Genomic DNA, 22,974 nt, shown 5'->3' on the forward strand with positions numbered 1-22,974 from the left:
TGATACATTTTGAACTTAAAATGGTACCTTTTTATTCTGGAGGACTATATATTAATTAGTAAAAAAACAATAATAATAAGATTGTCGTTGACATTGCTAGGTAGAGGTGCCTGAAGGATGCTAAGTGAGCAGAGGCAGAAAGAAGCTAAATATCTGGGAAACTCAGGAGAGAGTGCTGGCTTGGACACGTGGGCTTTGGCTACCACAGTGTGCAGATGGCAGTTGAAACAATGGACACGATCATCTAGGGAGAGTGTATGGTGAGGAAAGAGAACAGGGCCGAGTTTAGGACCCTCATGACAACTAGCATTAAAGGTATAGAAGAACGGGATCCAGAGAAGGAATAACCAGACAGGTAGAAGGAAAACCAGGAAAGAGCTGTGTTGGAGAAACCAAAGAAAGATGGACTCATGGGTGTCAGATGCCACAGAGAGGGCCACAGGGCCAGGACTGAAAGCTGTAGCTTGAATTTAACTTGTGGCACTGGCATCTTGGGAACAGTTTCACTGTTGGGGACCAAAGGCAGATCACGAGAAATTGGAGAGTAAACTGAAGAGTTTTAATTTCTTCCTAGTAAACATGTAAATTAAATATCCATCTCGCATATCTGCTTAGACAGAAATTGTTTCTTTCACGTAGCTAACACCACAAGGAAATGGTATGGGGTAGGTATGATCTGGACTAAAATCTTAACTATTTTTTCACAGAGTTCTGCTTCAAAAACTGCAGCCACCTCAGGTAGGAATATATCCAAGCCTGACTCCTCCAGTTTGAGAAAAACGCCTGGTGCAAAAGCCAAAGTGGGGTCTTCTGTTTCCTGTTTGAGGCGAAATAGCGACAGTAGAAATCTCAATTCTGATCGTGGCTTAACTCCTCAGAGGATCAGGCGTGTGTCCACTTCTGGTAAGAATAAAATAATTCGGTTGTGCCTTATAGCAGTTTATGAATGATTTGAATGTGAAATGAGGCATGTCAGAAAGCAGAAAGATAGGTTTGGGTTATGGAACTAACATATTCTGTCACTAAAGCAGTTAGCCTTTTGTGGACCAGCATCTTGCACAAGGAAGGTAGAAAAAGAAGTCAAAGACATAACCCTTATCTTTGAGCAGGTAAAGCCTAGCTGGGGAGAGAGGGAGACGCATAAACCAACTTCTAAGCTATTCAGAAGCATTACATATATAAATATGTAATTAGGTACCTGTTATATATGAATCATTTCATTTTTAATTTTTTTTACAAATGGTTAAGTGCTTAATAATATTTAAGTGTTATATATTAGATTCGTAATGTCCCCTCACTACATGTGAAGAGATTTTTTATCTTGAATTTTACTGAAAGATGTGTTATAAATTTTCAGGGACATAAGGGTGACTAAAAAGGTAAACTTTTCTAATATGAACTTTTATTTATGTTGGTTTGTATTTTATTTTAATTAATTAATTAATTTTTTTGTGAGGAGACCAGCCCTGTGCTAACATCTGCTAATCCTCCTCTTTTTGATGAGGAAGACTGGCCCTGGGCTAACATCCGTACCCATCTTCCTCTACTTTAATATGGGACGCCGCCACAGCATGGCTTGACAATCGGTGCGTCGGTGCGCGCCCGGGATCCGAACCGGGGAACCCTGGGCCGCTGCAGCAGAGCGCGCGCACTTAACTGCTTGCACCACCGGGCCGGCTCCTGTGTTGGTTTGTATTTTAGAAGTAGTAGTTTTAAATTCATATTAGGTTTATGAAATTTGAGAACTTCAAGAGTACCTGTTAAGTGTCTTCTTGAATTTGGCAGACATACAGGTTTCTCTGTGTTACAAATCAGAACAGGAAATGAAAAACTCAGCCTATTTCATAGGAATTAAGATAAAAAGACTGCTAGCCATTCCAGTTGACTGAGAACACTCTGCAGGGAACACCTCTTATTTTAGCAGGTACAACCTTGAGCAACTAAAGGCATGTCAGATAGATTTAGAAGTAAGTTCCTTTATAAAAAGTGACTCTTATTGAATGGTCTGAAAAAGAAATGTACCTCTAGAGTTGTGTGTCCACACATGTGAGCACACTTTACAGAAACTGACAGAACACCAAATCCCAGAGGATCTCTTTACCTCTCCACACCTTAGTATTTTTAGGTTTTATTTTCTAATCTTGTTATGAAGCCTCTTGTGTGAGAAGCCTATACAGCACAGAGGTGTTTTTAGGGTGGTTTATTTCAATTCAGACCCATCATCCAGGTCCTGAGGTTCTGAGGAGCAAGGAAGGACGTAGGAAGAGGGACGGGTAGAAGAAGAGGGACTTGCAGCACATTTCCATGTCATCCCCAGAGGAGCTGGTGGGAAAGAGGAATTTGTCAGCTTGAAGTGTTCATCATTTGGGAGAAAAACAGAAGAGAAGCTGAAGACAGTGGGAGAAGCAATGATCCTTATTTTGGATATTGCCACAGCTGGAGAATTGAGGCATAAGCGAGATCAAAGCTCTGGTTCTTACTGTGGCTGCCAGATAAGGCTCATGGTATCTGCCAGATGGTGGGGAACTCCCTCCCTACTTGGATGTTAGGAGCACCTGGGGCTTGGTGGCACGTAGAGCCCTGGCCACTGGCAGTCTGGCCTGTAGTCAGGAGCCCCATGTTCTGGTACCACTCTGGCACCAATGAGCTACCAGAGTGAGTCGTTTACCCTGCCTGGGCTTCTGTGAAGTGTGAGAGTTTGAGAATATAAGGCCCTGTCGACTTTTGCAGTCCTTGTCTTTCTAGGGATAATTTGGATCTCACCTAATTTTTTTTTTTTTTAAAGATTTTATTTATTTATTTTTTTTCCCCCAAAGCCCCAGTAGATAGTTGTATGTCATAGCTGCACATCCTTCTAGTTGCTGTATGTGGGACACAGCCTCAGCGTGGCCGGAGAAGCGGTGCCTCGGTGCGCGCCCGGGATCCGAACCCGGGCCGCCAGCAGCAGAGTGCGCGCACTTAACCGCTAAGCCACGGGGCCGGCCCTCACCTAATTTTCTGAGTAGTGGCTGCTACCTGTGTGATTCTCCGAACCACAGGATGCCCGAATCCCAGAAAACCTGAAGTACACATACTTTTAAGAAATTAGGCCGGTGTCCAGGATATATTTTATTTATTTATTTATTTATTTATTTATTTATTTGTGAGGAAGACCAGCCCTGAGATAACATCCGATGCCAATCCTCCTTTTTTTTTGCTGAGGAAGACTGGCCCTGGGCCAACATCCGTGCCCATCCTCCTCTACTTTATATGGGGCGCCACCACAGCATGGCTTAACAAGCAGTGGGTCGGTGTGCGCCCGGGATCTGAACCAGCGAACCCCGGGCTGCTGTAGCAGAGCACGTGCACTTAACCGCTTGCGCCACAGGGCCGGCCTCTAGGATATATTTTAAAAGATGAGATTCCTTTATTTAGATGATCAGTCCCACCAAAGAGTGAAGCATTTTTTAAGACCCTTTACTGCATACTGCATAATGTCAAGCCTTAAAGAAAGAAAAGTAGGTCTGTTTAGTCTTCACAAAAAGACAGGGAAATTTATTGAGCTTTTATTAACCTGTATAAATAAGCTTGATAATTAGGTTGCACATTCAGAGTTTTCAATCTGAGTTAAAAAACGAAATTATATTTTACCTGGTGGTTTTCCATATATAAGAAGAAAAAAAAATTAACCAGAAACTTCATGGAGTTGCATATGAGTTTTATATTTTAACCATTGGAAGACTAACCTGATGATGCTGTATTTTGTTTTTAAGAAATTATCAGCAACTGACTTGTTTGGATGCTCACAATAAATTAAGAGGTGTTTGTTGTTGGGGATGGGAAACTTAATCACCACAGAGTTAAAAGTAGAACAAAATCCAGGAGCAAAAACAATGTGCTTTCAGATCATTGAGAGCATGTTGCCATTTACTGTACAATGAAGTGTTTGTGTATTAGAAAATTGAAACCAAATGGATATCCTCTGTACTCATACAAAGTTACTCTACTGAAAGGTAAGCAGCAGGAATGTTCCAGCCGACTTGGGGTTTTCAATAAATCCTTTCAGAGAACTAAGTAGAAAACCAGACCTGGAGGTGAAATAGCTATTTTCTTGAAGCTTTAAAATGAGTATGAGAAAGAATTATAATTAAGCCCAATGGATCTCTTCTATTTCACTTGTCAAAATCTGGAAATTGTAATATACAGCATGATTGCTATAGTGAACACTGCTGTATGATATATATGAAAGATGTTGAGAGTAAATCCTAGGAGTCATCACAAGGAAAAATTTTTTTTCTTTTTTTTCTTTAATTCTTTTTATTGTATCTCTATGAGATGATGGATGCTAACTAAACTTATTGTGGTAATCACTTCACAATATATGCAAGTTAAACCATTATGTAACTTATACAGTGATGTATGTCAATTATCTCAATAAAATTGAGGAAAAAACAAAAATAACTTAAAAAAAAAAATCTGGAAATTCTGAGCCAGCCCTGATGGCCTAGTTGTCGAAGTTTTGTGTACTCCACTTCAGTGGCCCATCTTCAGTTCCCCGGTGCGGAACCAACACCACTCATCTGTCAGTTGCCATGCTGTGGCAGCGGCTCACATAGAAGAATTAGAAAGACTTAGAAGTAGAATATACAACTATGTACTGGGGCTTTAGGGGGGGAGGAAAAAAAAAAAAGAGGAAGATTAGCAACAGATGTTAGCTCAGGGTGAATCTTTCCCAGCAGAAAAAAAAAAAAAAATCTGGAAATTTATATGGATTCAAATTATAAATGATTGTAACAGACTAGATCCAAAGTGTCTTTGCTTCTTTGGAGTATGTGTATGTTTTAACCACTCAAGTAAGATGAGTTAGTGAGGAAAACTATTTCTAGTAATAATTATAACGCCATTGATAGCAGCTCACACTTATTAAATGCTTGCCAAGTTCCAGATTCTGTCTTAATCATTTCACCTATAAATTCATTTAATCCTCACAATAGTTTTGCGAGGCTTATCTCCATTTTACAGGTGGGGAAACCAGCATAGAGAAGTTGAATAATTCATCAAGGTTATGCAGCTAGAAAGTGGCAGAAGTAGGATTCAGACCAGGCAGTAGGCCCCTAAAGTCCACGCTCTTAACCTTCACATTATTAGTCTAAAGAAGCATGGTTAGTATGACCATGAGTTTTGAAAAATTAAGGTTCTTATGCTCAGCTGAATGGTTTAGACACTGTGGCATTTCTCTTTTCAGGCCCTTGGCTGAAAGTTCTATATCAATTTACCATGATGTAAACGGTTTCACATGGTTATTGCAAATTCATGCTGCTGAATAAATAACTGCTTAGTAAATACTTCAGATCAATTCAGGCATCTTCAGAGATCTGCCTGCCACCCTCTGTCAGAGGCAACACCAGTTCTTACCAGGTTTTAGATTATGTGTTCCTTGATGCAAACATGTAACTGCCTTTCCAGCGACCAGCCTGAGCCAGGTAGGATTACGGAAGTAGTACAGAATATGCTCCCCGCCCTGCGGATCCTTCAGCCTACCTGGGGAGGACAAATGTGTGTTTATGCAGCAACCACAAAGCAGCACAAAGGAATGTGTAAGGGGTGTGGAAAAGGCCCTTGAGTGCTTAGGGACTTTGGGGAAAAGAAGAATGTTCAGGAGTGGGTCTGATTATACCAGAGCCTCAAGAAAGGCCTCGTGAAAGACAGTCTTTAGTTTTCTTCTAGAGAAAGAGGAATAACATTTCAAAAGGGTTAACTTTTGTTTTAATTTGGTTTATTGTGGGTTAATAAAATAAATTCCTCTCAAACCAGGAGTACATCCCTGACTTGCAATGACTTGCCTATCATTATACATTTCTCTTCTTTCTTGCTAAGTTATTTCCTTCTTAGTTGTTTTTGTAAACTGATTTCTTGTTGACTTAGTGTTAAAAGGAACTTCAAGTCTTTTTAATTTACTTTTATATCGTTTTGGCCTTTTCTAGGTGAGAGTTTGAGAGAGATACCAAACAAAATTATGAGAAATTTACTCATGCTTGCTTAGATTATTAAAAACCAGAAATTATCACCTGATAACTATTCTAAAAGCTGACTTTAATTCGTTGCTTATAGATATTTCTATATTTGTACGTAATTAAAACACTTAAAAAAATTTTTTTTTTTGCTGGGGAAGATTCAGCCTGAGCTAACATCTATTGCCAGTCTTCCTCTATTTTGTATGTGGGTCACTGCCACAGCATAGTTGCCCACGAGTGGTGTAGGTCTGTGCCTGGGAACTGAACCCGGGCTGCCAGAGCGGAGTGCTCTGAACTTAAGCATTAGGCCACAGGGCCAGCCCCTTAAAACACTTTTTAAAGAATGTATCTCAAGGTTTCTGTCCATAGAAATAATAGTAGTAATGTGTTTTGAGTGCTGATGATGTGCCAAGCATTATTCTAAGCTTTTTAAATGTATAATTTCATTTAATTCTCATAACTCATGAGGTATAGATGCTATGATTATCCGTATTCTACAGATGAGGAATTTGAGGTTTTGAAAGCTGAAGTAATTTGCCCAAAGTTACACAGTTAATAACTGGTGGAGACTGGAAACAGACCAGGCCGACTGGTCCCGGAGTCAATGCTCTTCACCTGTGTTACGTACATGCATAAGTCCCGACATACTCATTCACTTAACAAGTACCTACTGGGTATCTGCTTGTGCGGGAACTGTTCTAAGTGCTGGGAATGAGGAAGTGCACAAAAGAGACATTCTTGCCCTCGCAGAGCTTAAATTCTAGTAAGGAGAGTCAGAAAATAAGTAAATAAAATGCTTTGCATGTAAGATAAGTGGTGAGGAGAAAAACAGAGCAGCGAAGGGAGTTACATGGTTCAATAGGGTAGTCAAGAAAGGCCTCACTGAGCAGGTGACCTTGAGCCAACACCTGAAGGAGAAGGAGGGAAACATTTGGATATCAGGTGGAAGAACTTTCCAGGCAGAGGGAACAGCAAGTGCAGAGACCGAAGTGAGGCAGCATGGGGGGCGCTTGAGGAATGGTGAGCTACCCAGCATGTGTGGTGGGGGCCAGGGACTGGGGATGAGGCCAACCAAGTAGGGCCTTGTCGGCACCTGGGAGACAAGTGTCTTCTCTTTTCTCTCTTACTAACATCACTGTGAATTCATTTTGCAGGCATTCAGCACAATTCTTCTCACTTGGCAAGTAATTCTGGAAAGAGTGCTTTATAGAATGACTCATAAACTATGCTTAATATGTCACTGTGCAGTATCTCTTATTTGTCCATTCAAGAAATGTTTTGAGTGCCTGCTCCGTGCTGGGCGGTCTGCTCAATTCTGAGAAAACAACCACCATGAAGTAATATGCCCTTTTAATGAGCTCGCTGGTTGGAGGGTGAGGTGAAAAGGGGTGTTTAAGCAAATCTGAATGCAAACTCTTCTTTCTTCAGACCCCAACTGAACTGTCCTGGCCTCTGTGAAACTGTGTGTTTATTGTGCTGTCCTGTAGTTATTTTCTTAGGTATCTGTCTCCTGCTAAACTGTGAGATCCATAAGGATAGAGTCCAGATCTTAGTTATTTTTATATTTTCCAGTGCTCAGTGTACCTGTTACACAACAGGTGTTTAAAAATGTTGTCTGGCTTGATTTGAATGGAGACTTGCGTGAAGCACTGTGTGTCCACAGTAAAGGGAACACCACTAACTCAGCCTAAGGGGAGACTGGAGAGGAGCAGTGACATTTGAACTGGCCTTGGAATGTGCCTGTAGGAGTTGGCTAGGCGTAGAAGGTCGCTGGCATTCCAAGGGTGCAGATGTAGAGTTATGAAAGCATATGGTGTGTTTGGGGAACATTGAGGGGTGGGCTCAGCATGCCTTGAGCGGACCGTGTGTGGGGGTAACTGATAGATGAGCCCTACGGAGGGCTGAGGCAGATCAGTTCTAATAGTCTAGACACAGCCTTGTAAGATTCATGCTAGTACTTGGGAATAGAAAGCAGAGTGAAAATATTAAAAATTTTTTGGAGGGAGAGAGTCTGGTAAGCTCCGTCGGTGGCGAAATAGTCCCATGTGTCTCCTCAGCTTTCTTGTTTGGGTTGCCCTGAAGCAAGATAGAGAATGGGGTGACAAGAAGTGGTTGTCAGGAGGAGAATGATGGGGTTATTTGGGCGTGTTGAATTTGAAGAGACTGAAGACTGAGAAGCATGTCAAAGGGATATTTGAGGTTTAAGACAGAAGAAATGTGTAGAGAGTAAGGAAGCCTGGGGGACACGAGCTAATAAAGATAAGAATGAATGTGGCAACCAGGCGATGGAAGCTTCGGAATGTCTCCAGTGCACGGGCGAATAGGTCTTTGAACTACAGAAGAGACTGCAGAAGTGGGGAGATCCAGATCCACTTGGAGATTGAATCGGGGAGTTTGAGAGTGAGGATTCAGAGTAGCCACTGTGGATAATGGTCAAGCAGCTTCCTCTTTCATATTTTCCAACTCACTTTTATGAGGTCAAGTGATTTCTTTCAAGTGAGTTTGTGCACATTTTATTGATTGGCTTTTTTTGGTAACCTTAGAAAAGGAAATAAACTTAAGATGATGTTCGATTTTGAGTCTCAATGACCGCATTGTTCAAAGTAGCTCTGCTCGTGAACCTCGGCTTCTAATGAGCCAGGAGGCTCACTATGCGCCTTCCTCCGTTCTTATTAGGAATTCTCAGTGTGAGTACCAGGTGAGCTCTTTCACAACCAGGTGCGTAAATGTGCTGATGAGCATGTGAAGACCCTGTTCCTTTTCTTTGTGTGGTAGCTGGGGAAAGAATGCAACCCCTCTAAGTCTTTGGTTTATTACACCCTTAGGTTGCGGGACACATGTTCCCAGGCCTGTGACTGAGGATGTTATTTTTGTTTCATCTCCACCTGAAGCAGCAGATGTCTTGTGAGCACACGTGCAGAGGCACGTACTGACAGTATCACCATGAACACTATGCTTCTATGCAATTCAAGTCATCACGAGAACCTCACTTTGTGGGATGTTCTTGTTTCTCTGTCAAATCACCGCCCTCTTAAGACTTGCTGTGTTGTTGTGACTCACCTGTACTGCTCTGGCTCTATCTTTCAAGTTTGCTCTTGAATTTAAGCAAATGGGGATGGCTGTGCAGAGTACATTGTCTTGTACCCTACTGGTATAATATTGCCTTGGCTAACTTAAGAATGTGGAATACTGAAGACACATTTTGCAACATATAAATGTAGAGTGTTACTGAAATTCTCTGTTCTGGAAGATAATTTGTTCACTTAACAAACGGTTTGAGAGTGTATACCAAGCAAGTCATACTCCAGACTGAGGAATCGTGGGACAAGTAAGACATGGTTCTTGCCCCCAAGGTAGCATCAGCAGAATAAGGGAGATGCCGAGTTCATCCCTTATCGCATCTGTCCTTGTGATACTAAAAGAGCTGTAGGATTTCACAAGAGGGTAAGATTACAATACCAAAGTTTGCTGAAATTCTTTCTTGCTATAATACAGGTAATTCTATAACATAATGGAGGTACACCTTTGTGTACGTAAGGGCCAGTCTTGATTTAGTATTGATGCTTTATGCTGTTTAATTTTTGCCACTGAGACCCAGAAATTAAAATAAGAAGGCTACATATGGATTGAAGTATTTTTCAGGACTCAGCTGGTGCACTCGCAAGTAGATGTGAAGGGACCGTTAGGGTTCAGAGTATAGGATGGAAAGGTTGAGGACAGAGTCAGTACAGGTGCATGGAAATACGGAGGAGGGCAGGTGGGCAATGAGGACGCAATACGCTGGTGTTCTGGCAGTCAACAAAGGGAAGAGGTCCAGGCAGAGCTGGCTCTGTCAGTGTCAGGAAAGGAACGTGGGATCATTGTCCCAAGCAGGGTAAACCTTATTCTTTCCTTCTCTTATCCTGAATTTAACCAGTCAATTTGGATAGCTCCTTGGATTTTCACTGCCCGCTTCCCGGTAGGCTATTTAAAAAGTATAGAACTTTAAGTGAAAAATGGGGAGGAGAAAAAAAATCACTCTTAATCTCATCACCACCAAATAGTTTTTAACTTCATAGTTTGTAGCTATCCAATGCCTTTTCTTTTTGCATATTCTCACACGCACATGCTTATATATGTTTAATGGGGACAAACAGTTCCTGCTATTTTAGAAACCCAAACCTGACAGTCAGTAGGCACTTAATTTGTTGGTTGAATTTTCTTTTTCATGTAAAAGCTATGGTGTCTATTTTCCTAGATTCTTAAACTCTTTAATGACACGATTTTAAATGACTATAATATTTCATCATCTGAGGGTGCTGTGATTTATTTCTTCAGATGTCTTGGAGCATTAGGTTGTTTCCAGTATATTAAACAACTGTACACTGAAGAACTTTGTACATGAGTAGCTAAGCTGGTCAAATAAATTCTTGGAGACATTCCTTTACCTGGAATCAGAGGGTGTGAGCATTTTTAAACGTCAAAGATGTGAGCATTTCTGAGGCTTTTCGTACACGTTGCCAAGTTCCCTTCAGAAGCAGCATACAGGTCTGTGCTTCTACTCTGAGTATGTAAGAGTTTCCTAGCACCTTTGCCAGTATTTTGATGTTTGTAACACCCTAAACATTCACTATTTAGCAAAGTACAAGATGGTATCTTATTGTAATTGGCATATGCTTGGCACTCAAATATTTATTGAATAAATGTAGATTCAGTGATCAAAATGCTGAGGTATGCAAGTGACTACAAGATCAAAATATGCCCTTGAAGTTATGTTCTGGTAGGAGAGACAGGCTATACATAAGTAAATCAAGTGTATAGAATGTTTGATAGTGTACAGTACTAAAGAAGAGAAAAATATAATGCAGAGAAGGGGGATATGAAATGTTGGGGTGTGGGCGGTATGTGTATGAGAGGGAGAGAGATTTTGGTTAGTGTGGCCAGGGAAAGGTGTCTTTTGAGTAGGCCTCTGGGAGCCAGCCATTTGAATATCTGGATGAAAACCACACTAGTCAGAGTGAATAGCAAGTGGAAAGACCCAGAGGCAGAGCTTGATTAATATGCTCTAGGAATAGCAGGGGATGAAGTAAGAAGTGAAACAGGAGATGAGGTTTGACAGGTAGTGGAAAACCAGATCATGTACAGTCTTGAAAGTCATAAGGACTTGGGCTTTTAACCAAAGTGACTTAAATGTTAACAGGATCACTCTGATAGCTGTGTAGAGAATACACTGAATGGGGGTGAGAGCAGGATCAGGGAGATCAATGAGGACGTATTGCTAAAGTGACGGCAGGAGATTGTGGCTTCTTGGACCAGGGTTGGGGAAGGGCGAGAAAGTCGGGGCTGGGGGTGGTGGCCAGATTCTAAATATGTATGTTGAGGGTAAAGCCAACAAGATTTGCTTAGATGGAATGAGGAGTGAGAGCAAAAGAGAGGAGTCAGAGATGACTGTGAACATTTTGATGTGAGCAATGGAAGAATAATGATGTCATTACTGTGATGGGGAAGGATGATGGAGACACAGATGTGGGGAGGTGTGGGTATCAGAAGCTCAGGCAGAGATATTAGGTTGAGATGAATAATAGATATGAAAGTGAAGGTTTAGAGTAGAAAGTTGGGTATACAAGTCTAGAGTGCACAGGAGAAGTCTGGTCTAGGGATATACATTTGGGATTCATCCACATTTAGATGGTATTTAGAGCCACTAGACTGGATGAGATCCCCAAGAGAGTAAGTGTAGAAAGAGAACAGATTCAGGGCACCCCTGGGGAAGTCCCTGGAGTACTCCAAAGTACGTCTAGGGTATTCCTAAGCTTTAAAGAGCTAAGGAAATGAGGAGGAATCACAAAGGAGACCAAGAAGGAATAGCCAGGAAGGTAGGAGGGAAGTCAGTCAAGAGCGGTGTTCTGGAAGCCAAATAAAGCCTTGCAAGGAGAAAGGAAGAATCAACTGTAGGAGATGCTGCTGACAGGGGAATTTGGTTGTTAAGAAGACAGTTTGGTTCAAACCAGAAGGCTGTGTGTTTATTTAATAGGAGGTCTAGAGGTAGGCAGTTGCAGGTTTGGTGATTCAATAAGGTCACCTTCTGTCCTTCCACTCCTCCTGCCTCAGCATGTTGCTTTTTGTCAGTGACTTTTCAGTTAAAATATGGTCGCTAAGAGTTCCAAGTGCCCAGTCCTCCTGCCTCTGTGTGCGAAGGCTGGAAGCGAAGGACGGCGTCCCAGAGTGGGGCTTTCTCCTGACATGCCTGCCTATGTGTACCAGGGAGGAAAACTCTTACTCAGCCCTTTACCCACCAGCACTCTCGTGTTTAAGTCTTTTTGGCACAGACCAGATGACGTGGTCACCCCTAACATGAAGAAAGATTGGGAATGCAAGTATTTGGTTTTTTAAACCTTCCTATAGGATGTAAGCAACGGAAATGTGGATTAGGAATGACAGTTGGGGAGTCAGGAAAGATGTTAGACACAATAGGATTAAATATTTAAAATTGACTATTTTGATTTACTATTTTGTTTAGAGCTTTTGTTCACTTACATTTTGGGGCATATGCTGCTTTCTTGTTGATTTGATATTGTCCTGTGTTTTACTATATGCCTTTTTATTTTATATATAGTGATTTAAGATTTTTTCATTTTTATATTGTGAAATACATCTTTTCCTTTAATTTTTCCTATATTTTTATGCTTAACAAGACCTTCTCTACTGGAAGAAAAGATTGGCTTATATTTAATGATTAAGGTTAATTTATATGGTTTTGTTTTGAACCCTTTACTTTTTAATCCAATTTTAATTTTTTTTTATGTATGGTGAGAACTAGTAGCTAATATTTATATGGCAACATGCCAGGTGCAGTTAAAAACATAAAGTCATTACAAGAACCTATGAAGTAAGTACCACTGTAATCAGCCTCATGATTCCATGTGCGAAAGTAGAGGCCCGGAGAGGTTGAGTAACCAGCTCACAGCCAGTGTGTAAACCCTGGCAGTCTGGCTCTCGGCTGTCGACTTTTAACCACTATACCATACTGCTTCTCAGATTTTAATTCAAATGTCCCACTACCACAGATGTCTCCACTGATTTGAAATATCTCCCTTATCCTCTTCTGACTTTTTATATTTCTGAGATTTATACACCAGTTTATTAATCTGTCAATATACTTTTATGCCAGTAATAGACTGTTTAACTATTTTATAATATCTTGTAATAAGTAGTAGCACAAGTTCCTTCTCCTTATTTTTTTTTAACTTTTTAAATTGTGGTAAATATATATTACATGAAATTTATCATTTTAACCATTAAGTGTACGATTCAGTAGTAGTAAGTACAATCGCATTGTTGTACAACCATCACCACCATCCCATCTCTAGAAGTTTTTATCTTCCACAACTGAAACTCTTTACCCACTAAACACTAACTCCCCTTTCCTTCCATCCTTGCAGCCCCTGGAAACCACCATTCTACTTTCTGTCTCTATGAATTTGACAACTCTAGCTACCCCATATAAGTGGCATCATACAACATTTGTCCTTTTGTGACTGGCTTATTTCACTGAGCATAATGTCTTCAAGGTTCATCCATGTTGTAGCATGTGTCAGAATTTCCTTCCTTTTTAAGGTTGAATAATATTCCATTGTATGTATGTGTCACATTTTGTTAATCCATTCATCTGTCACTGGACACTTGAGTTGCTTCCACCTTTTGGCTATTGTGAATAGTGCTGTGAACATGGATGTACAAATACCTCTTGAAGATCCTGCTTTCAGTTCTTTTGGGTATATGCCCAGAAGTGGGATTGCTAGGTCATGTGGTAGTTCTAGTTTTAATTTTTTGAGGAACCACCATACCATTTTCCACAGCAGCTGCACCATTTTACTTTTCTGCCAGCGATGCACAGGGTTCCAATTTCTCCACACCCTTGCTGACGCTTGGTATTTTCTGTTTTGTTTTTATAATAGCCATCCTAATAGGTGTGAAGTGGTATCTCTCTGTGGTTTGGATCTGCACTGTGCTAATGACTAATGATGCTGAGCATCTTTTCATGTGCTTGTTGGCTATTGTATATCTTTTTTGGAGAAAGGTCTATTCAAGACCTTTGTCCATTTTTTAATCGGATTGTTTTGTTGTTGTTGAGTTGTAGTCCTTCTCATTATTTTTATGTTCCAGAATTTTTTGGTTATTCTTGTCCTAGACTAATTTAAATTGTTTTTTAAAAATTCTCCCAATTCCTCCTTTAAAAACAATAATGTGGGTTTAGATTGGAATAACATTCAATTAATATATTAATTCAGGGAAGAATTAACATGTATGTCCACTTATTCAAATCTTTTATGGCCCTTATTTTTTTGATTTTTCCATAATACTAGCACTTTTTGATAAATTTATTCATAGAAATAGAGTGTGTGCATGTGTATATGTCTGTGTGTGCAATTACTTCATATTGCTAAAGTAAAAGATCTTTTTTCTGTTTTTTCCTGGTAAATCAGAAAGCTGTTGACTGTTCTATAGTATTTATTCTGTAAGCAGCTTACCATGTTTGTTTAAGTAGTTTTTAGACAATAATACTCTACCATTGAAGCTAAATTTTTTAACATCTACATTAGTGTTAATGAGAGAATTTTGGTCCTTTTGGGTTAATTGAGAGTGAACCTGCAGCCACAGTTTCGAGTATGTATAATTTATTTCTCCCATAACTTATTGTTAATTTTTTTATCCCTTTAGGTAGACTTTAATTTTATAAAAATAATTCCTGGTTACTGTATATAATTACTCCAAAGGTCACTTTCTCTATATAGTTGTGTTTAAAGAACCCAAGTTATAATTATCGCTATAAACATACTCTCATTTTTTGTATTTTAACTATCTATGTCTATTTGGCATTTTTTCTTCCTGACTCTAGAAGTTAATGGCCTTGCCACTTGCATGCCTTACTAATATTTATTATATTTTATAATATAATTTATATTTTAAACTATGTGTATTAGTATGTAGTTTATATATTACAGCCTGACCTCAGTAATCTCCTTTTCATTGTCTAGTTAAAATTCCCATCACCTGTAGCCCTGGCAGGTGCACTAGCCTCTAAGTTGTTTCCCTGATTTCAAACTCTTCCTTCTGTCGGCTCTGCACACTATTCCCACATGATCAAGTCCTGATGCAGATGCTAAGAAAGATGCAGCGCCCCCTCCCTTTCCATCTTCCCACCATACCCCACCCCAACAGTTACAGTCCAAAGTTCTTAGCCTGACATTGAATGCCTCTAACTGTAAACTCTTGAATGCCAACTGTAAACTATCCACCTCTCTAGCCTCATTTTTTTCTTCCCCATGACACCTGTGCCCCTACTAAGCAATGCAAATCACAGAACGAAATACTTTATTATGGTGAGATGCACTGTATTCTGTAGTGGTTGATAATTTTCACTAAAACCATTTGGTAGTGATTTCTATAGTAAGATGTCAGATGTTTCTAGCACCCTATACGTTTATGCTTTGTGATTACTTGCAGTTACTTTCCTATGTAAGCAAGCACATACTTGTGTAACCCAGCCCCTCATGTGAATCTGTTGTCCAGAGTTTCATTAAGATGAACTATGTCTTCTAATATAGGTAATATAATAAAGGTTTTTTGGTCAACTAATTGAAGCATCTTCAAAACCCATAAATTTCATCAAATATAAAGAGCAGCAAGTCTTTTTTTCAATGCTGAATAGTCTCATGAAAAATATATTAAAGTTTGAATTCATTCTTGTCTTGGTGAGAGTTCAGAGATGAGAACTTGCGTTGACTGGTAGATGTTTCTGTGGCTTTGGAAACTGCTCTCGTTACTTTGAAGGTGTTTTGTGAGCAGTATGGGACCTGCCTTCTTTCCCAGGCCTTTTCCTAAAGATGGAGGAGTCCAAATTCAAGCTGAGAGACGACATTATGTACCTGTGAATGCTCTGGGAGCTTTCTCCTGGACAGTGAATCATTTAATATGTGTCAGAACAAAGAAGTACCATTTAGGAGTTCATTCTTTGGCTTTAATTTCCAGTCCTACGAAACACACTATTATGGTATAATGAAGAACTTTCCAGTAGTAAAGTGACTGTTTTCATTATAGCTATATAAAAGCATCAATTAAGGCATTGATTTCTTTGTTTTTTTTCTTAGTAAAATTAAAAGGATTAAAGAATACCTAATGCTTACAGATGCACAGGAATAAAAATGACTATTAGAGTTTACTTAATTATTGATCCAATTCTTTCTTGGTTTATCCATTTGTCTTGAGTATCTTTTATCTGATTAAATATTTGACCCCATTGAATTTAATATATCAGTGTTCATTATAAAAATATCCTTATTTTAAAAAGAAGATGCACTTAGAGTAATATATAAGTTATAAAGTATGAAGGGAAAATTCCCATTCGTGCCCCTTTCCTTCTATTTTCCTCCGTGTTCCACTACACCACATAGTCCCATAAAATTCTGGTATATCCTTCTGGAATTTTTCAATATATAGACAAGTATAAACGTAAAAAATAGGATAATATTAACATTGTCCTCTTTTCACTTAATAAATCTAGGGTTTTTAGTTTTGCAAGGCATTCCTTAATGATTTTTTTTTATTGCGTACAGTGTGTTTAATTGGGTTTTCCAAGGTTGTTGTCCAAGTAAATTGCTTGTTTGATGAAAGTGTGCTTCAAATCCAGTAGACTGTGTTACTATCTAAGGCAAAAAGCAAATGTTGTTATTTCCATATTTTCCCTAGACAAAAGATGGTTATAATTATAGATCAAAACAGATCTGCTGTCTATAAGTTTATGCTAATGGCATGAGCTTAAAATAAGCCAGTAAGGTCAGTAATATCTCTGCAGGTACATCTTTAGTCTTTGTGGTTCACATTTGGGATAAGTGACATGGTGTGAAGGGAACTGGTAAATGTCACCTTCTCAGAACTGTAAGTCAGAGCAGTCCTATATTGATTTCATTGTTTAAGAATTTGGTGCTCAGGTTACTCACAGTCTTTCAGTCCAGTATTGCCCTGTCTTTTAATATTGCTTCTGATCTGTATGTTTTACTGCTTATTTATATGAAGTCCAATTACAGGTATTTTAAGTCAACTTTGCTATTAAGGTAAACATGAGGACTGTTGATGAAACGGTTAAATACCTTTGTTGTTTCCTCAACTGTTTTTCGCATTGCATATAGGAGCACCCATCCTCCTAGTAAGAGGAGGAGCTCAGGTTGGCCTCCAGGCCTGACACTTCTTCCCTTAACTGTGATGCTTCTGTTCCATGACACAGTAGAGGGGACACTGGGTTGGGGTAAGTTGCCTGCATTTTAGGCCTCTCTGTCACTGGTTATAGATATGTGAACCGAATAAGCCATTTAGCCACCTAAGTAGTTTTCTCAACTATAAACTGGGGATAGTAATAGCAATGCACTGTTAGGATTATTCTGAGTCTCAAAGGAGCTAATCCTATAAACTGGGGATAATAACAGTAATGCACTGTCAAGATTATTCTGAGTTTCAAAGGCGCTAATCCCTTGGTGAAGTAGGCATTGCTCAGAACCCTCAGTGCTACTCTCTTAGCAAATGTTAATTATACAATACAGTGTTATCAACTATAATCACCATATTTTATGTTAGATCCTCAGACCTTATTCATCTTATAGCTGAAAGTTTGTACCCTTTTACCAACCTTTCCCTATTTCCCCCGCCCTGCTCTTGGCCTTAAGCGAAAAATTATTCATTCAGCAAACATTTATTAAGTCTTACTCCATGCTAGACACTTTGCTAGGTCCTGAGGGACAGAATGGAATCAGGTTCCTTTCCTGTTCTCAGGGACCACGGAGACTAGTCTGAGAGACGTCTGTATTGAAACAGATGCTGTGATAGAAGTGAGTATCGAAACACATGCTGTGATAGAAGTGAGTATCGGTATGAGTGGAAAGGAAGGTGTGGTCCGTTGCACACAAAGCAAGGTGTCCTGGCAGGAAAGGCTTTACAAAGAGGTGATTCTCCACAGTACTTCTCATACTTAATGTTTATTTGAATCACCTGCAAGTCTTGTTAAAATGCAGATTGTTGCTCAGTAGATCTGAGGTGGGGCTGCAAAAGAGAGGCAAGGGTTTAAAAGAACCATCAACTGACTTTGTATTCACCAGCCAAGATAGGGGACTAGATGGAAAGGAGGCCATTTCATTCACAAAGATGGGCATAAGCGGAAGAATAGAGTAAAATTTTCTGGAGAAATAAAAATAAGGTGTGTGCATATGTGTGTGTAGAGGGGGCATGGAGAAAGCATGAGGGAGAAGAGGTTGCGAGGTGTCAACCCTAGGACTGTCTTTTATGCCTTTAAAATTAAATATTAAGAGGATTAAAAACAATATCATCCTGTAGATAATGGGGAATCACAGATTTTAGATTGGATCATGACCTTAGTTTTCGTGGTCAGAAGATCAACACGATGGAGTTGGAAAGGATGGAAGGACAGGACTTTAGGAGTCTAGTACAGTTTAGGCAAAATATAAGGGAGTGAATAAGGAGTTGTAGAACTTGGATTGAGAGGAAGAAGACCTCTGGAAAGAAATGATGTGCCTAGTGAATTGGAATAGTATATCCTGGGTCAGGAAACTAGGTCGATTGGAGCAGAGTGCACACTTATGTAAAAAAAAAGTAGTGTTAGGAGTGAGGCTGGAGACAGGTAGAGCTTTAATGTGGGTGTCTTTAAATGCCAGACCTGAGGACTTGAAGCTGTTTTTTCTGCACTGAGATGAGATTTTTATAAGTGAAATCACTGGGACAAAGCAATAAGCATTACTTTCCGGAAAAAATTACTCACTTATGGCGCCATTAGTAATATGTGACACTATCATTTTCATCTAGGATCATTTGTGTGTGTGTGTGTGTGTGTGTGTGTGAGGAAGACTAGCCCTGAGCTAACATCTGTTGTCAATCCTCCTGTTTTTGCTGAGGAAGACTGGCCCTGGGCTAACATCCATGCCCATCGTCCTCTACTTTATGTGGGACGCCACCACGGCATGGCTTGACAAGTGGTGCGTCAGTCCGCACCCAGGATCTGAACCTGAGAACCCTGGGCTGCCTAAGTGGAGTGTGCACACTTAACTGCTGAACCACCAGGCCAGCCCCCTAGGATCTTTTTTAACTCTTGATATTCTTCAGTTATGTGACACTAGTAGCATTGAGAGACTTGGTGCTAGATTATATGGGAAACTGGGGGTTAAAAAAGGTGATTCCAGTGTTTTGAAGCTGTGCAAAAGGAAAAATGGAGTTATAATTAGCATAAGTAGGTAGGAGCTTGTCTAATTGTCCAAGTTGAAACATTCAACAAGGAATTTAAAATGTGAGTGGCATTCAGATTCAGAAGGAGGATAGGGCTGCAGGTGAGAATTTGGGATCCGTCCATATAGGGCAATGGTTAGAGTAAAGTAAAGTAAATCGACTCTGCAAGAGAGATGGGTATGAAGAAAGTTGTGAGTAAATGCTTGAACTTGGGAAATACCATAGTCAGGTGGCAGGTGTGAGCATCAGGACAGTGTGGTTTCAAGGACGCCAGAGTATATGAGGCATACGTATTTTGTTGATAAGTGGAAACACTTTTGCTGCAAGAAAGAGAAGATCATTTAAGTTTGGCAAATAAGGAGTAGAGATGAAGAGATGAAAAAGGAATAATAATAGGATAGCACCACCTGGTGTTAGGCATTAGGCATGTTTTAAATGAAATTTTTCTCATCAAATTGAAATTTTCTTCCTGTTTTTAAATTTTTGCTTATTAATTTACTTTTTAATCAATATTATGGGAGGACATCATATCAAATTGTTTATTCTTTGATTTCAACTTTGCCAAAAGCTTCTATCTCACATAGCTCTTCTGATCTGTCTCTGTGTCACAGATGTGAGTTCGTTACTTCACGTTACGGGGTTAGAGCCACCCTTCTCATAACCTGATTGTCTCATCATCATCGCTGCTCTTCTGCCTCTAAATTATCAAAAATTAATAAGTTGATGTGAAGATTTCACCTTTCATCTGACGTTCTGTGATTCTGAATATTCATTTTGCATTTTGACTCAGTTGTTAGTGCAAGAGTTTGAGTTTACAAGCTTAAAGCTTTCAAAATGGATAGCAGTGGAAACTTTTTTCTTTTTCTTTAAACCCCAAGGGAAACCTACATCCTTGAAAACTGCACAGCCGTCTTGGTTGAATTTGCCTAGACCACTTCCGAAATCCAAAGCATCTTTGCAAAGTTCCGCGCTGCGGAGGGCAGGAAGCACCTCCTCTCTCGCCAGCACCCACAGCGATCTGAGCACTTGCAGCAATAATCGTAAGTCGGTCTTAAGTCAAACTTTGGGGGTTGTTGAAACCGTAGTTATAAGAAAAAATGAATACGCTGCAAATAATCATCAGAATTTTTGATTCTGTGATTTAGGGGAAAATATGCATACTTCTGCCTTGGAACTGCTCTAAGAGTTTGGCAGGAAAAACAGATTCTTTCAATGACATTCTATTTTGATGAATGTGCTGTGAAATACTGAAATATTTATGTGTTGAAGGCACCTGCTGTTTTTTTTGCGTGAAGGATTGTAAAGTGTAGCATTTGAAGTGATGGTGTTTTTTGGTTTATTTAAGGAAAGAAAGCAATCTGGGGGCTATTGGAACCCAGCTGGAAATCAGAACAAAAGATAACTTCTGTTCCATTTACTTTGTAAAAGACTTCATTTTGTAGATGTGTTTTATAATCTTGTACTTTGAATGCTGGATGCAGTGTCATGTGACTAGTATGGTATAACTTCCAGCCTAATTGTATGTAATTTAAACTCGAGAATATTTTTAAAGTTTTCAGTTAATGTGACTTCTGTTTCCTGTGTATAAAATGGGTGAATTAGGGCCAGCCCTGTGGTGTAGTGGTTAAGTTCATGTGCTCTACTTTAGTGGCCTGGGTTCGTGGGTTCAGATCCCAGGCGCAGACCTATACCACTTGTCAGCCATGCTGTGGCGGCGACCCACATATAAAGTAGAGGAAGATTGGCACAGATGTTAGCTGAGGGCTAATCTTCCTCAAGCAAAAAAAAGGGCAAGGTTGGCAACAGATGTTAGCTCAGAGTGAATCTTCCTCACCAAAAAATAATAATAACAGTAATAAATAAAATAGGTGAATTAATTGACCTATCCCTTTCATTCCAAAGATGTATTTGGTGTTAGTATTTATTTGCTCATTTCCTTTTTAAATTTCCTCACAAAATAATTTACGGATTAATTAATCTGAACAATTTTGGAGTGCCTGCTGTGTATAGGCACCACACTAGATGGGTGAGGGATACAGGATATAAAAGAAGTGGTCCTTATCTAAAAAGTAGTTGAGGAGAAAGAAGATATTTACATGGATAGCTAGAATACCAGATAAAACAAGATATAAGGTGTAGTGGGGAGCAGGGGAGTTCTCTCTGTTTTAAACAAGGGTCCATTTCTTCTTTCTGGTGAGGGGACGGGGACAAAGTGGAGTCATGGTTATTAAAGCTTCTGGGTGTGGAGCACTGTCAGAGGGTTACCATGCATTATTTAATTTTTTTTTCTCTCAAATAACTTCTGCTGTTACCCTGATTTTATATATGTGAGTTAATTGAGGTTCAGAGACGTTGTGCTGGTCCAAGGGCACTCAGCCAGTGTGTGACAGAATTGAGAATGTGTGGAGGATAAGGCATTGAATTAATGACTGAATTAATGAGCACATTTCCAAGAGGTCATTTAGCATCAGTCTCTGGTCTTGTATGATAGTAAGGAGCTGGATTCCAGAACTTTAGGAATACTGAAATATGTTACTTAAAATTAAGCAGGATTATTATCTGCGTATCATGTGAATTTTGAAGTTGTGGCATGAGATCAGAAGGGTGTGCATGTAGCATAATTCTCTATGAATTTGAAAAGGGAATTCACACGTGTATTATTTTAAGATCATTTTACTTGCAGCTTTCTCTGTGTGCAATGTAAATTTTAAAAACAAACTGCCAAAACAGAATCACCAGCGTGCTCTCAGAGGGCCATGTAGCGATGGAATTTGTGACACTTTGAAGCAGACACGTTCTGCGGTGCCACTATCCAGCATTCTCCATTGACAGCCATGTTGACTTGGCCACCGTTTCTGCGCCGTGTCTGACACTCCTAAGGAGGTTGTAAAATGCTTTTGTCTATTCCTTTTTGTCTTTTAACAAAGGGGTTTACCATGTACCCACAGAGCCTGTCTAGTGGCGATGTGTCCCTGTTGCAGATTAAGCATTCAGATCAATGAGTCTCTTTCTTAGTTTGATTTGCTAGCTGGTTTAATCTGTTTTGTGTGGTGCCTCGGAGCTTAGATTTTTTTTCCCTCCGTTCTAATTCACTAAGAGCAAGCATGAGGGATATAGAGTGAACATGGCTGCAGTTTTTCCTGCTTAAGCTTGCTTTGATCCTTTTAAATGACTGTACCAGGAGGATTTCGCAGTTGTACAGAAACGGATATTTCTTCAAAAATATTTATCAATTCTACACTCACCCCACCGGCTGGTTCAGAGAGGCACTATGATGCTACCTTATTGACACTGCTGGTCCTGGGATCCTACAGCCTGTGTATAGTTCCTTTGTTAGCCACGTTTACTGGGAAAAGAAGTAGGTCAACGATTTCTGGTTTGATTCTTTTCTTTTTAAGCATGCTTAAATTTTATTCAATAAATTGAGTTAGCATCTCTTGATTGCTATTTTTATAACTTGTAATTTGTTAATTGTGGTATTTGTTGGGTGTGTTTATATTTAAATTGTGAATGATTCTATACAGAATCAATTTTATTATGTGTTTTGGGACTCTTCCTAAATATAATTCAGCAGCATTGTCGACATTCTTGGCACATGAAATTACTTTATGATCACAGACTATTTGATGGTCTCATTTCTGATTAAATAATTAGTAGTTTTTGTGTATGTAGCTTATAGTTGTACGAGTGTAGAAAAATACTTTTTTAGAATTAA

The 22,974-nt window shown here is 39.5% G+C and overlaps 1 protein-coding gene across 3 annotated transcripts in view; it reads left to right on the forward strand.

Annotated features, from left to right (window-relative positions):
- Nucleotides 1-22,974, forward strand: part of MTUS1 (microtubule associated scaffold protein 1) — a 143,798-nt gene that overhangs the window by 50,572 nt on the left and 70,252 nt on the right. For all 3 annotated transcript variants that reach the window (XM_087418440.1, XM_087418439.1, XM_004428780.3), the window contains 2 exons: nucleotides 708-903; nucleotides 20,138-20,299. In XM_087418440.1, the coding sequence (XP_087274566.1) occupies nucleotides 708-903; nucleotides 20,138-20,299 (358 nt within the window). The remainder of the gene's footprint in view (nucleotides 1-707; nucleotides 904-20,137; nucleotides 20,300-22,974) is intronic.

This window comes from Ceratotherium simum, chromosome 28 (genome assembly GCF_057802395.1).
Source record: "Ceratotherium simum simum isolate JZ-2026a chromosome 28, ASM5780239v1, whole genome shotgun sequence".
NCBI classification, from domain to species: Eukaryota; Metazoa; Chordata; class Mammalia; order Perissodactyla; family Rhinocerotidae; genus Ceratotherium; species Ceratotherium simum.